The sequence below is a fragment of the Pagrus pagrus genome (assembly GCF_965226575.1).
Source record: "Pagrus pagrus genome assembly, chromosome: 6".
Taxonomy (NCBI): domain Eukaryota; kingdom Metazoa; phylum Chordata; class Actinopteri; order Spariformes; family Sparidae; genus Pagrus; species Pagrus pagrus.
The window spans coordinates 16760363-16773613 of NC_140190.1; the positions used below are offsets into that span (position 1 = coordinate 16760363).

General features: G+C 42.6%; 2 protein-coding genes across 2 annotated transcripts in view; one reads left to right on the forward strand and one right to left on the reverse strand.

Moving 5' to 3' along the window:
• Nucleotides 1-32: 32 nt before the first annotated feature.
• guk1b (guanylate kinase 1b) lies at nucleotides 33-4825 on the forward strand (the record flags this gene model as incomplete). Its single annotated transcript, XM_084354723.1, has 6 exons — nucleotides 33-427; nucleotides 1403-1444; nucleotides 3051-3147; nucleotides 4085-4223; nucleotides 4545-4629; nucleotides 4710-4825. Exons 1-6 carry the CDS (start codon nucleotides 316-318, stop codon nucleotides 4823-4825), a joined length of 591 nt encoding a protein of 196 aa, XP_084210849.1. The 5' UTR covers nucleotides 33-315.
• A 19-nt stretch (nucleotides 4826-4844) lies between these two features.
• obscna (obscurin, cytoskeletal calmodulin and titin-interacting RhoGEF a) overlaps nucleotides 4845-13251 on the reverse strand; it is a 38629-nt gene continuing 30222 nt past the window's right edge. Inside the window, exons 67-83 of the mRNA XM_084354707.1 lie at nucleotides 13071-13243; nucleotides 12848-12874; nucleotides 12594-12746; nucleotides 12180-12225; nucleotides 12009-12086; nucleotides 10128-11847; nucleotides 9913-10041; nucleotides 9693-9815; nucleotides 9216-9383; nucleotides 8943-9048; nucleotides 8456-8695; nucleotides 7318-7541; nucleotides 7199-7213; nucleotides 6871-6967; nucleotides 6429-6578; nucleotides 6162-6338; nucleotides 4845-4948 (exon numbers count right to left, since the gene is read on the reverse strand). Coding sequence (XP_084210833.1) covers nucleotides 4912-4948; nucleotides 6162-6338; nucleotides 6429-6578; nucleotides 6871-6967; nucleotides 7199-7213; nucleotides 7318-7541; nucleotides 8456-8695; nucleotides 8943-9048; nucleotides 9216-9383; nucleotides 9693-9815; nucleotides 9913-10041; nucleotides 10128-11847; nucleotides 12009-12086; nucleotides 12180-12225; nucleotides 12594-12746; nucleotides 12848-12874; nucleotides 13071-13243 — 3663 coding nt within the window. The 3' untranslated portion in view covers nucleotides 4845-4911. The remainder of the gene's footprint in view (nucleotides 4949-6161; nucleotides 6339-6428; nucleotides 6579-6870; nucleotides 6968-7198; nucleotides 7214-7317; nucleotides 7542-8455; nucleotides 8696-8942; nucleotides 9049-9215; nucleotides 9384-9692; nucleotides 9816-9912; nucleotides 10042-10127; nucleotides 11848-12008; nucleotides 12087-12179; nucleotides 12226-12593; nucleotides 12747-12847; nucleotides 12875-13070; nucleotides 13244-13251) is intronic.

The window sequence follows — 13251 nt, forward strand, 5'->3', positions numbered from 1 at the left end:
CAATAATATGAGAGCAAAGGTCTTTTAACCCTCTGCGTGCGTGTTGGGATGTATCTTCCTGACAGCGTAGTGGTCAAAAGAAGTTCGGATCAAAGGATTAGCCTTACTTCACATCATAGAAGTTAATAGGATCACTGGTGAGCTTTACCAGCGTCGCAGTAGTAGAAGAGGAGGAGTTTAAAATCACACCAAGATGTCCTTTATCTTATCCAATTCTAGTTTCTGGCTGGGCACAAAAGATCCAATTCCTATCTGTTTTTGGCACAAACCTAAGCATACGTGGTCTCCGTCTGTCTGTCCGTCTGTCTCAGAACAATGTCAGGACCAAGGCCTGTGGTGCTGAGCGGCCCCTCCGGAGCAGGGAAGAGCACTCTGCTGAAGAGGCTGATGAAGGAACACGAGGGCGTCTTTGGATTCAGCGTGTCACGTACGTTTGTGTGCCAGCTGGTGATTGGCCTCTGTTGCAAAACATCCTGTCTGAGGAGGAAGTAGGACAGTAGTCACCAGTGTCTGAGCTTGATGGTCTAATTCTGGACCGGCCAAGAGATTCTGTGCTGTAGATCAGTAAATCTTTTAACGTGTTAAGCTGCCTGCCAAACAATACAGACATAGCTGAGCAAATAGACTAACACCTCAGTTTAAGTGTAGTCGTGTTACTAGAAAGCTTCTTGTGATAAAACCACATCAGCAAGGTACAATCGACAAACAAACAAGCTAACAAACCACCACGTACAGAGTTTTGCCAACTCACAAGTGTGTTTCAGTGGCACGTCAAACTCCAAAAAGTATTTAGTCCAAAACGCTCATTTCACAGCAGATGCCATTTTCCCTCACACCGGAGATCCTGAGATGGCTGCTGTTTGATTTACAGGTCATTTGAGCAGATATGCCCGCCCTAGAGCCTACAACAGCAAATGAGTGATCGTGTAAACAAGTGGCCCACTCTCTCTTCTTCCTCCTCTCTCCTGAGCCACTAACACTCCAGCCTCTGGATGATTGATGCGTCATGTAGCCAATGAGATTACAAAACTAGCAATATATGGTTTATATCAGTTTTTAAAGCCCTAAACTTGGAGATTAAATTAAGTTTACAGTATATAGTTGTATGTGTTTTGCTCTCTTTCTGGGCTATTCTATATACACAAAGTTGGTGTAAATCAGATAATAAAGAGCGATAGTAAGTTACTTGGACCATGTATGATGATATGATGTTGACCCGTTGTGTTTTACAGTTAATAGGGGCAGTTAGTTCAAACTCCTATAGATTAATGACAGAAGCACTTACAGAGCTTCTGAAGCTTATAACCTTTAATCTACCTACAGTATCATCTATCAAAAGCAACATTACTGGTGACTCATGACGTTATTTCTGGGTTTTGATGATGACATCCTTTCTTCGCAGACACAACAAGAAACCCTCGGCCAGGAGAGGAAGATGGCAAAGGTACAGTAGTTCTGGCTCAAAACAGACTTCATGGTGACACTCTCTAGTTTGTTAGAAGTGGCTGGTTGATTGTTAGCACCAAACCATCACAAACTCTGGATCACCACGCACGAGCCACTTGGATTTGAATCTGTACAACTGTGATAAAAGTGTACTTTACCTTCCCTACCCTCTAAAGTCTAAAGGAACACCAACACTTCTTACTCCCAAGTGAACTGCACGAATGGTTTTGTCCGTCCTGTATAGCTCCACTGATATAAAAGGGATAAACCTCTCTCTGTGCCTTTTTTGCTTTCTCCATAGGGCTGAACTTGCTCCCCATGCTTCTGGGGGCTACTTTACTGCCTGTAGCAGACGTCTTTTCCTCTGAAGACTTAGAAATGTCGACCTCATTTTCGTGTCCAAACGAATCAGAAACCACAGATAAAGGTGACCTCAGTGTGATTTCTGATCACAGTATTTTTTTAAAGGCAGAGGGATGGGGGTTACTTTCATCATTCTGGCACGCTGTAATTTTTTTCTAAAGGAACTAAAACACCAAAAATTAAAAGCTAAGGAATCGGGATCAGACAGTCTACACTTTGGAGTAAAAAGTTTTTGAAAATAGCCCCCTGTTATGCCTCGGTAGTGATTCCCATTTCCAGTCCCGTGAGGTTTTATGTGCACATAAAATCATCCCTATTTCCCGCTGTGGCATTAATGAACCAACCATTAGCATCACAGGAGAGAAGTTCATCTTTTTTTTTTGGATGTACATCTAACGTCACATCCCTTTAATATGTTAAAACCAGAAAAATATAGCAGACAGTCAGGCCCAGATACCCTTCATGTTTAAATTTGTACTGACAAAATTGGAAACTGAGCAGATTTGTAAAATATGCTCCATCATTTGAGTAACACAACAGAGGATTTTTCTCACTTTGGGCCAAAATGAGGTTATGTGCCATGTACCGCTGTTTAAATTCTGCCTTATTTTCAGGCTTATCTTCGATTTGTTTACAGCACAGCCACTTCCTGTTCTATCCGACGTTGTTATTTCAGCCTGAGCAGACTCCTTCATGTTGTCATGCTAATGATTGTGTCCGATGGCAGTGCCCATTAGTGCTGTAGGAAGTAGTAACGTGTTTGTTTCCAAAACTCTGCTGTTATAGATCCCCAGAGGTTTTGATGTTGTGAAGATGTAGCACCATGGATCTGGTATGGACAACATCCTGTAATGTGCTCTGCAACAGCCATACTAATGGCATCTTTAGATTTCTTATCTTTGCATGCTTTTCCCTTATCGAGAATGGCTGCATACTTGTTTGCTTTTGGCGAAAAATACAATGAATACAAGGTGTTTCTTGCTTGTGATAAATACAAAATCCGACAATTAGCCAATTTTTCTCACCAATATGCAATTTTCTAGGTGATTCTGACTTGAAGATTTTGCCTTTTTTTTGCCTATCATTATCTTTTGCCGGTGAACACTGTGATGATCACCGTTTACTATGACGAAACTGGTGTCTTCTTTCATTTGATTTGTCATGTCCTCTCTTTAATCTTTTCTTTCCATTGTGCAAGTTTCCATTCAGAGCAAGATTCATTATAAATGTTGTCTTTGCAGACTACCACTACACAACAAGAGAGGCCATGCAGGAGGGCATTGACAACGGCGAATTCATCGAAAACGCTGAGTTTTCCGGCAACATGTACGGAACAAGGTAAGTGTTTGCATCTCTGCATGAAAGCCGCCATATTTTTTCACCAGAGAATCAAGAGCAACTTTAGAAAACATCTAGTACTTATCTATTTATGTAACTGTTTGATCTCTTTTTCCTAGTTTGATTCATGTTTATTAATGATTTAAGTGGCAGTGCCTTAGCGAGCTGCTCACCTGCCAACAAGGTCGTCATCTGTACAGTTTCAGTGTTTTAGAGTGAATATATAAGCCATTAAAGGTGCACTATGTCGTTTTGGGGAATACATTTTAATCAGAAGAGAAAATCTTTATGACTGAATGACCTAACTAAACAGAGCACAATTTCTTACTGTATATTTGCAGAAACCTTCTACGTAGCCATCCTGCAACTGTAGCCTCAAACACTGATCTAGGGACCTTATTTTCCTCTGAGGACAGCTCGTTTATTCAGTTCTGTAAATATATTCATCAAATAAATATTTCTGAGTTTGAATTATTACCTTACTAATACTGTAAATATTACCTTTCTGTGTTGAAATGCCTTTTCCAAAACTACATAGTGCACCCTTAAAGTATATGTAATTGTCACTGATATTGGCCAAACTAAATTCAATAGAAATTAAAAGTGTTTTACCAGAGAGTACCTAGTCCTAGACCTAGTCACAGGGATCAGTAGGATATATAAACACTCACAGATGGAGCTTTAACCCAGTAACCTCAAAAAGAGCAATGCTGCGGCTCAGCACCTCTTCAGTTTAATCTCCTCCTCTTATTCTGAAGATGACACACCCTCGCTGCAGCGAGGATCAATGCAGCGATCCTCTTACCTTAGTCACTACGTGTATGTGTGCGTCAAACGCTCAGGACCTGGTTGGACAATGTCAGACCTGTCTATGTTCAGATGTATAGTCTTCTTGTTTTATATAATTTTGTAACGTAACAATGCATTGGTTCTCTAGTAAAGCTGCCATAGAAGACGTGCGGGCCCAGAACCTAATCTGCATCTTAGACGTGGACATCCAGGGGGTTAGGCGGATTAAAGAGACTGATCTGAACCCCATCTACATCTCCATCCAGCCTCCCTCCATGGAAATCCTGGTAAATGTCCGACTTAATGCAGTATTACATAATGCAATATTGTATGATGACCTCAAAACACTTAACCTCAGCATGGAATCGTGTTCACTGAGTATTGTTCTTCTGAAATATTTCAACTTTATGAGGCTTAAATGAAGGTTTGAAATGAATATACTTAAATATAAAAATAGATTACTTAATATATTGCTGTATTTCAATTCACTTCTCAGTTTAATTAAGTGAAAAACAAAAACAACTTTGTGAAATCTGCAGACACAGCTGCTGTTCTGTTACTTGATGGAGCAGCTCTCGTTTAACGTCATGTTTCATTGTCTTTCTCAGGAAAAACGTCTGAGGGACAGGCAGACAGAAACAGAGGAGAGTTTACAGAAACGTCTGGACGCAGCACGCATCGATATGGAGCTCAGTAAGTTTCTCAGCAGTTCTGTTTGGACGTGATGCTCGACTGAAGACGATCTCTGATGCTGACTGAATTTTCTTTTCTAGGTAAGGAGCCCGGAGTATTTGATGTTGTTATCATCAATGATGACTTAGAGAGAGCCTACGAGGAGCTGAAGGATATCCTCAATGACGTGAGTAAAACCATATCATTACTCTGTTAAACAAATACTTTGTTACTGTTTTATATATGAGACACTCTGAACCATTAATAAAAGGTACAACATGTAACAGTATCCCTCATCCTTCTTCATACAGGAAATCCAAAAAGTTCAGGAATCCAAGTCCTAAGAGGGGAACAGTGGACAGAAGAACCGACACTTGTGACTCACACAAACACACAAAAGCTTGTTTTCTTTTACCCTCCACACTATAAGGTCAGAGGTTTAATCCTCGATGATGCTCAGACGGGAAAGAGGGAATCTGAATTGAAAGATTTTTGTTCTCGACTGAGAGAACGGGGGTTTGTGTTAGATTTAGTGAAATCAATGGTTGATATCTAGGTATGAAAATCCTAACCCATACATTTCTGCCCGCTGCCTCAGCTAAAGGTACAGCGGCCAAATTATGTGTTGAAAGTTTGGTACTGGCCTGACCATAAGTGTGGAGAACACATCAGTACCACCAGCCAGTACCTGGTACACACACCACGAAATACAATTCAAAAAAATGTTCAACCTTTAATTTATTTGTTTTGTTGAATTCTAATACAGTAGAAATAAATTCACTCGTAGTTACGTGTTTTATTGAAAACTTAAATGTATGTCTAATATTCTGTATCTAAATAATTACTAACATGCTGCGTGTTATTTAATTATTACATGAAGGCAGTCTGTGCATCTGAGATAAAACCAGCGCATGTACTACATTTAAAGCATTTGCATGCATGTTTCTGTGCTTGTATACAAATGAGACTGAATAAAGAATATGATGACAACGACTGACCACTCTTGTGTCATTTAATTCATCTTTTGTTCACTAACTCATAACATTTAAGTATCATGAAATTCAGAACCATCCAAATCTAATGTATTTCCCATTTATACATTGTGACTTTAAGGCAGAATGTGTACATTTCTAAATAAAATATAACACTCAGAAAAATATCTGCTCTCTGTATGAAGTAGAACAGCAAAGAAAACATTTTTTACTTGAAAGCCAAACGTGTGCATCTGTATGATACTGAGGATTAGAGCAACAGTCTCACTTTCACAACTCATGCACTCGTTGCTTAGATTAAACCTTATCCCTGATATGTTTCCATATAAACCAAAGCAAGCACACTCACATATACAAGCTAATGGATAAATAAGCAACACAACCCTTTGAAAACTAATTAAGACGCATCACATTTTCAAAATCAGAACATACTAAAATGATTTTAAAAGATCCAACCTGGCTCCACCGAGCCAGAAGAGAGCCACACAGGAAACGTTCAGCAGAAATGAGATGTGCTGATTATAAAGTCGGTGAGAGAAAAGCCCCACAGTGTTGCCTTACTGGAAGAAGGGACCCTGAAGTTTGGTGCGGACCTGGTCTCGTTTCTCCTCCTTCTGCTTGAGGTAATCTTTAAGCTTGTCCGTGGAGAAACACACTTTGGAGTGCCGCCCTTTGTGTGGGGCTCGATGGGCACGCAGCCAGGCGTTCTGGAGACACTCGGCTGCAGTGGGTCTCCCCCTATATTCATGTCAGAGTATACACGTTTATGTTCCCAATTCACTATCACAACTTTTCTGAAAGAGGCATGCAAATGTATGAGTCACTCACCAGGATTTGTTATTCAGGCTGCTCTTCATAAAGTTTAAGGCTCCCTCTGACAGACCAGGGTAACAGCGTCCAAACTGCATCTTCCCTTTCTTGATGTTTTTGTCTTGCTCCCAGCTGTGCTCTGCGTGGAACGGGCTGTCGGCGCTCAGCCTAGAGAAGAAAGGGAAAGAAATTCATACAATGCACAAAATCACAAACAACCTATCTTGCTAAATTAGGTCATAATTCAGCATCTCAGACCTACATAACTACAGACCTACTACATAATTAAAACTTAAAAAATGAAAAACAATATTATCTAAGGGAAGAAAAATATATAAAATATAATACAAATATAACATGTAGGTTTTTTATTTAAAAAAGTAAGAGTTTCATCAAGATAACATGGTTAAAAACTAATGGAAAAAAAAAGCTAATGCAATTATTCCACCTGTACACTTACATGATGAACGACAGAACTCCGACAGCCCAGACGTCAGTTTCAGGCCCGACACCTTGGCCCTCCAGGATTTCGGGAGCTTTAGGAAGGACAATATAAACTGACAAAACAGACAAAAACAGGATGTTGTTCTTAAAGAGTGGTGCTGTTACTGGAAGTGCCACATTCACTCACATGCTTCATTTTCTGAATTAAGAAAATGACTCAAACCAGAAAGAAATGGAGAAAAGAATGAAAAGAAAGTGGACTTGGGTTTGTTAGGCTATGGTAGCTAGGGTCAGCTAAGGTGGATGAAGTTAGGCTGATCCGTCCCTCCTTAAAGAACATGTACCTTTGCTGCAGCAGTCTGTTGAAGGCCATGACAGTCAAAGGTTTAGTACATTAGAAGAATCTACAAGCATCAAAATCTTTTAGCTTGCCTTGAAACTTAAACAACAAACACATCAGTACCTTTGCTCTCTGACACGCCGTGGATGTGCTCGATGTTCAGAGGCTGACCGGGTGTGAAGGACTGAGCCGAGCCCAGGTCCACTATCTTCAGGTGGTTACCATCATCCACCAGCATGTTGTCAGACTTCAGGTCCAGGTGGATGACCCGACGGCTGTGGAGGTAGTCGACTGCGCTCAGAATCTGGACAAGCAGGTCCGCGATATGAGTCTCTGTGTACAGATCTCTGAGAGGGCACAGATACAGACACAGTATGTGAGGGACTGCCACAAATGGCTACAGGCGGGAGAAAATAATCTTTTTGATATAAGTCTGAAACAGGACATAGACAATAATATAAAAAGACATTACATTGATTGATTATAGTGTCTAATTAAGCTAATCTGTAATCAGTTCTCAGTTTACCTTGTAGAATTTATCAAAATAAGTCAAAAAGGGTGTTTACTGATATCGCCATGGCCAATTATCAGATCCGATACTATATATAAACTTTTTTTTGTTTTTGTCTGGTTACACATAAAATCAATCATTTGAAAAATATCAGTTATCGGTCGCCTTGATTTCTAATAAAAGGTATGTATAAATTACATCAAAATAGTCCACTGAATGACATGAAGTCGTTCTCTGAAACACGAGCATGAAGAAAGTTTGAGAGATAGCCCTGATTACAGCAGCAATCTGTTGCTCATTTTCATTTTTTTCTTGTCTTCTTAGACCAACTAGAGCAGAGACCGTTTTCCCTGGATCATTTCTCTCATAGGCCCCTCAGGACAGAATAAGGAGCGGAGAAATATGGCAATATGGAGGCTTTCCACTGTAACAGACAGAGTCCCTTGATGAAAATCGTCATCATCTTTGAATATATAGAGCACATTTTATGGTAAGATGGCCACCGATCACGCTCTAGAACAAAGAGTTTGATGGACAGACCCACCTACTTACTCACACTGACATCTGGTAGCATGGCAAAAAAGATGACACATGCATTAAACAGAGAGGATTACAGGGATGTAATAAACATCTCTCTTTAAATATCACAGCACTTTTTTCAAAATTGGATACTTCATATTGTCCGTGTGTATAAACACACACAAACAAACAATTTGACCCTTGTCTTATGTTTCTTAAGCCTTTCTGTACCTCGCTGCCAGACTGTAGAGCAGCTCCTTGCCCGGACAAAGTTCTTCCACTAACACCAGGTAACGGGAGGTGATGAAGGCAGTGTGCAGCTGCACCAGGTGGGTGTGATGGAGCCTCTTCAGCAGCTGGTATTCCCTCAGCACCAGCAGTCTCTGCTCTGCCTGGTAAGGGCTGATCTTGGCAGCGAATACTTGGCTGGTCTCAGCGTCCCTGCACAGGTTTACTACGCTGAAACGGCCCCTGGGAAAACAGAAGATGAAGAGGTACAGAGAGAGGTTGTATGGCAAACTGGTGCCTATGAGACAGTGGGAGGAACAAGATAAAGACCCCAATTCTAACTCTAAGAATTAAAGCCTGTTGGAAAATACTTGAATATTTCTCACATAAAAGGGAAAATAGATGAAAAATATTGAATATCAGCACAAAACATCAGGTTCATTTCAGAAAAATCTGACTCTGAATTTCAGCTTCTACTTCAAAATCCCACCTGTTGATCTCAGAGAGGAAATTGAAGTTCCTATGTGTTGTCTGTCCTTCTGACCCAGTGACCTTTGACCCCAGTGCCTCAGTCTGGATGAGAGGAATGTGAGTATCTGTACAAACAGAGTAAAATACAGGTGGAAATACTGTAACCCTCCGTCTTGTAGTTGTCTGTACATTGCACAGTTGATGTGTATATGACTATTTTGAATCTGTACATCAAGATCACACGTGTGCAACAGCAAACATGAATCATCATGTTTGAGGTCATTGTTCTTGCCTTCAGGATGAGTCGCCATAACAACAGGTGCTGAAGCATCACTGAAGGGTCCTGCCCCCCTCTTGGTGATGCAGCCCACCCTGAACACATACGAAGCTCCTCGGGGTAAATCCTTCGCCACATAGCAGCTATCTGTCACCTCCTCTGACAGGACCGTCCATTCCCCACCTGAGGACCATGACACTTTGAGTCCTACTGTGAAATCTACAGACTGCAGTAGATTCAAGCCTGACTGAAAAATATTTAGTGCTTCATTTCAAATGCTAAGTACTGCCCATGCCTGATGAGATATATTTTGGTATTTGCAGCTGAGAGATTAAAAACATTTTTTTTTAAATGCCAAAAAAGGAGCCAAATTTAAGAAATATCATTTCCATCATGCAAATACATTTTATATTTCAGTTACGGAAACTATCAAAACCAAACACAAACCACCAATTTAATGTCTGTGCTGCTTTATTATCTCTGTGCACCCACCATCTGTACAGTACTGCACACAGTACGTGACAGGGTCACCAGACTGGACTGGTCTCCAAACCAGCAGGACTCCACCTCCATCTAACTGGAGCACCTCAGCCTTGTTGGGACGTACGAGCAGATCTGAAAATGATGAGAGTAGAATAAACATACACAACCAGATGGTAGCATGACTTCAGACAAGAAATAAATAATCCACAGAATGAAACTTTTTCGCCACCTTTTGCCTTTTTGAATGCAGGTATTTTAAAAGAAGGCAAGAGTTTGGAGGCCCTCTTTTTTGAACTCTCACGGCCAGTGCTACGTTCCCTTTCAGGTGTGGTGGGAGCTGATCCTTTTACTATTGGCCCTGTTATAAAAGACAAACAACACCAGAAGTAAAAAAACACATTTGGATTGGAGAAAATTACTGTCAAGTGTGCAGTTTAAACTCACCTCCTTTGCTCACATCCTCCTTACTTCTGGAAAACAGTTTGGTCAGGCTGGAGGCTGAAGCTCTCATTTTCTTCCTCAGAGACATGGTGGGAGTATCTGGCTTCATGATCTCTCCCAGCGTGGGTCCTAACTCTGTGTCCTCCAGGCTGGAGTATGAATGGCCGGTCCAGGACTGCCTGCGGAAGATCTTCAGCAGTCCCAGCTTCGGTGACTTTCCTGTAGGCGGCCGGGCTTCAAGGGCTGGAAGGGACGCGTGCCTCTGGAGGCTGTGGCCCTCCTTCTTGTCCCTGGCCCTGGGAGGCCTCTCTGGAGCCTGGAGAGAAGAGAGGCTGGGACTGGGGCTCGCTGTCAGCGGGGTCCCCGGCTGAACTCTGCTGTTTGCAGACAAGTTGGGGTTGGAGCGGGTGCGATTCCGTGGCGGTGCCTGCGGGAACAAGCTTCTGGGTTTTACCTCTTGGAACGAGCACGGGGATGGGGAAATCAGAGGCTCTCCTGGATCATCATACCCGTCACTCTCTCCTGATCTGTATCTTCCTCTGAGGTGACCCTGATTCAGCTCGTCACAGGAGCCGAGTCTGCTTGAAGACTCAGAGCCGCCATGCTCCAAAATAGACGACTCAGCCAGAGACCCCTGAGAGCCCACAAAGGTGTCGTCCTCTGTCTGCTCCTGCGGCCTCATTCTGTCTCCGGCCATGAAGCTTGAGGGAACAGATGATCCACCCAGCATGCGAGTCCCTTGCACAGGAGCGACAGAGCCTCGTCTTCTTGTGGGTCGCTGAGGGCTCGGGATGGCCAACAACTTTCTCCCTGCCACTTCATCATCTGTGAAATCTTCCTTCAGACTTTGGGAGCCTTCTTCTTCACCTGACTTTGTGCGTTTGGGTGAGCTGGGAGATCGACGAGAGGACTCATCCAGAGACCTGCTCCTCCTGTGAGGAGGCATGTTGCCGTGAGCGAGGCCAACGCCACTGTCGAACGAACAGGATTTCTGCATCGTGGGCTGGATGGATGCTCGTCTCTGGCTACGATTGGTTTCTGTCTCATCCTCCACATATTCAATAAGAGGCTCGTTGAGACGTCCTGAAAAGCTTCTCCTGAGTGGTTTGCGGCCTCTTTCCTGCTTTTTGGCCTGGAATTTGTCCCGTAGTGTCATGTGTCTGGCAGACATTGGTGAAAGCTGATGGGAGGTGCTGTAGAAAGTGCTTCGGATGACGCTGCCTCGAGGGATACGACCTCCGTCACTCCCCGAACCCTCATCCCCATCAGAGAGGTAGAGAGAAGGACTACTGTCCTTGCTCAACCTACGCTCCCTCTGCGGTGTCGATGCAACTGACGATGCAACCGACTGCCTGCTCATACTCCTCTCTAGCACACTCCTCCTCCCTACCATCTCTCCACCCTCTTCCTCCCCTAATGTCACTTCCTCTTCCTCGTCTGCATCTAGGTGGATTTTGGCAAAAGGCTCGGGGATCTGCGCTCTCTCCATTAAAGGATCATAGTCCTCTTCAGTTTCTGCCTCCTCCTCAGTCTGGCTGCAGTGCTGGAAAAAGTCCCAAGAGTCAGCTTCATCATACTCAGACGAGGAGCCACTGCTCAGGGAGGTGCTGCTGTGTTCCTGGGGCTCTCGAGGCACTGTCACTGCAGTGTCTCTGAGAGGAGCGTCCAGCAGCTCGGAGATGGGCCTCAACGTGAGAACTGACCCGATGCAAGTCAAAGAACGCTGGAAGGATAGATGCGAAATATACTGGTGATGATATGGATTTTCTTGAGGAAATCGTCGATGTAATATGAATTAAACTTATGTAATCATATTAAACTTCAAGAATGTCAACATTGCAATAAACTAGAGAGTACTTCCTTTTCCCCCAGAAGTCAACTCACCTGCCATTTCCTTTTTGAGATGAAGACTTTCAAACTCTTTGTGTTGATTTCATCAGTGTCTTCGCCTGCATGTTCGTCCTAAAAACAGTTACCAAGATTTGTGTGTTTACATGTGTGCCTAAGTTACAGTTTTTGAAAACAAAACACCCATTGTGCTGTACTTCCTCTCACCTGGAACCACTCGTGGCTCAAGCACTCAAAGGCAGACGGACGCTTCCTGGGGAGAGTAAAATAGAATATTTTTATATCAACACTGAATCAAATGACAAGTACTTGCACAGCCACAAAGAATAATCAGCCTAGTTTATGCCATTTTTTGTCCGGTTTGAAATCCTACATGATCTCACTTTTAATCAGTGAGGGTTCAAAATGAGGTAAAAGCAGCCTTAAACAGGAATACATATGGTACATTTTATAATATTTTGTTTTGCATTGTTGGGTTATGTTTGATTTGTGGAATCTAACATGGCATTGTCAATCATTTGTTACATGAAATGGGGCAAAGTTTGTAAAACATCTTTGCAATTTTTGTGTGTGATTGGATTGATGTGTCAGTGTATGTAACAACAAAAACAGATTCCCTACTCTGCATCTGGCTGAAGGAGCGAGTGGAGAAAGTTCTGGGCCTCCGGGCTCCTGTACGTGACATCGGGGGCGTCCCAGTTCAGAGTCCCCTCCCCCACCCTGAGCAGTGTGGCTCGGTCTGTCTCGCCCGCAAAAGGGCATCGGCACAACAGACTGTCAAGATAAAGCGTGATGAGTCAGGGGTCACATGCACAACTTTTGACACTGTATATTAAAGATTTTAAGATTATAATCAAACATGCAGTGATACATACCATATATAGGCTACAACACCTACAGACCTGACAGAGAGAATAGGATATATTTATTTAATGTTGTCTGTTGCTCTGTAATTTCCGATTGAACACAAATAATTACAAAAATAATTTTAAATACAAGAGAGTTGGGTCTACAGAAACAGAGAGAAATATACACATGCAACAACATACACAAAAGATATTTGCAAATAGTCTCAGCCAGATTAGAAGTGAAACTCACCAGATATCAGTGGCCACAGTGACGGGCTCTAGGTGAACAATCTCAGGAGCAACAAACTCTGGTGTACCAATCATGCTGTACTGGTGTCTGGATGAGTCTATTTCTTGGCAGAAGCCAAAGTCGCAGATTTTGATCTCATCTCTGGGCGGATACACCATGAGGATATTATCAGGCTGAAGGG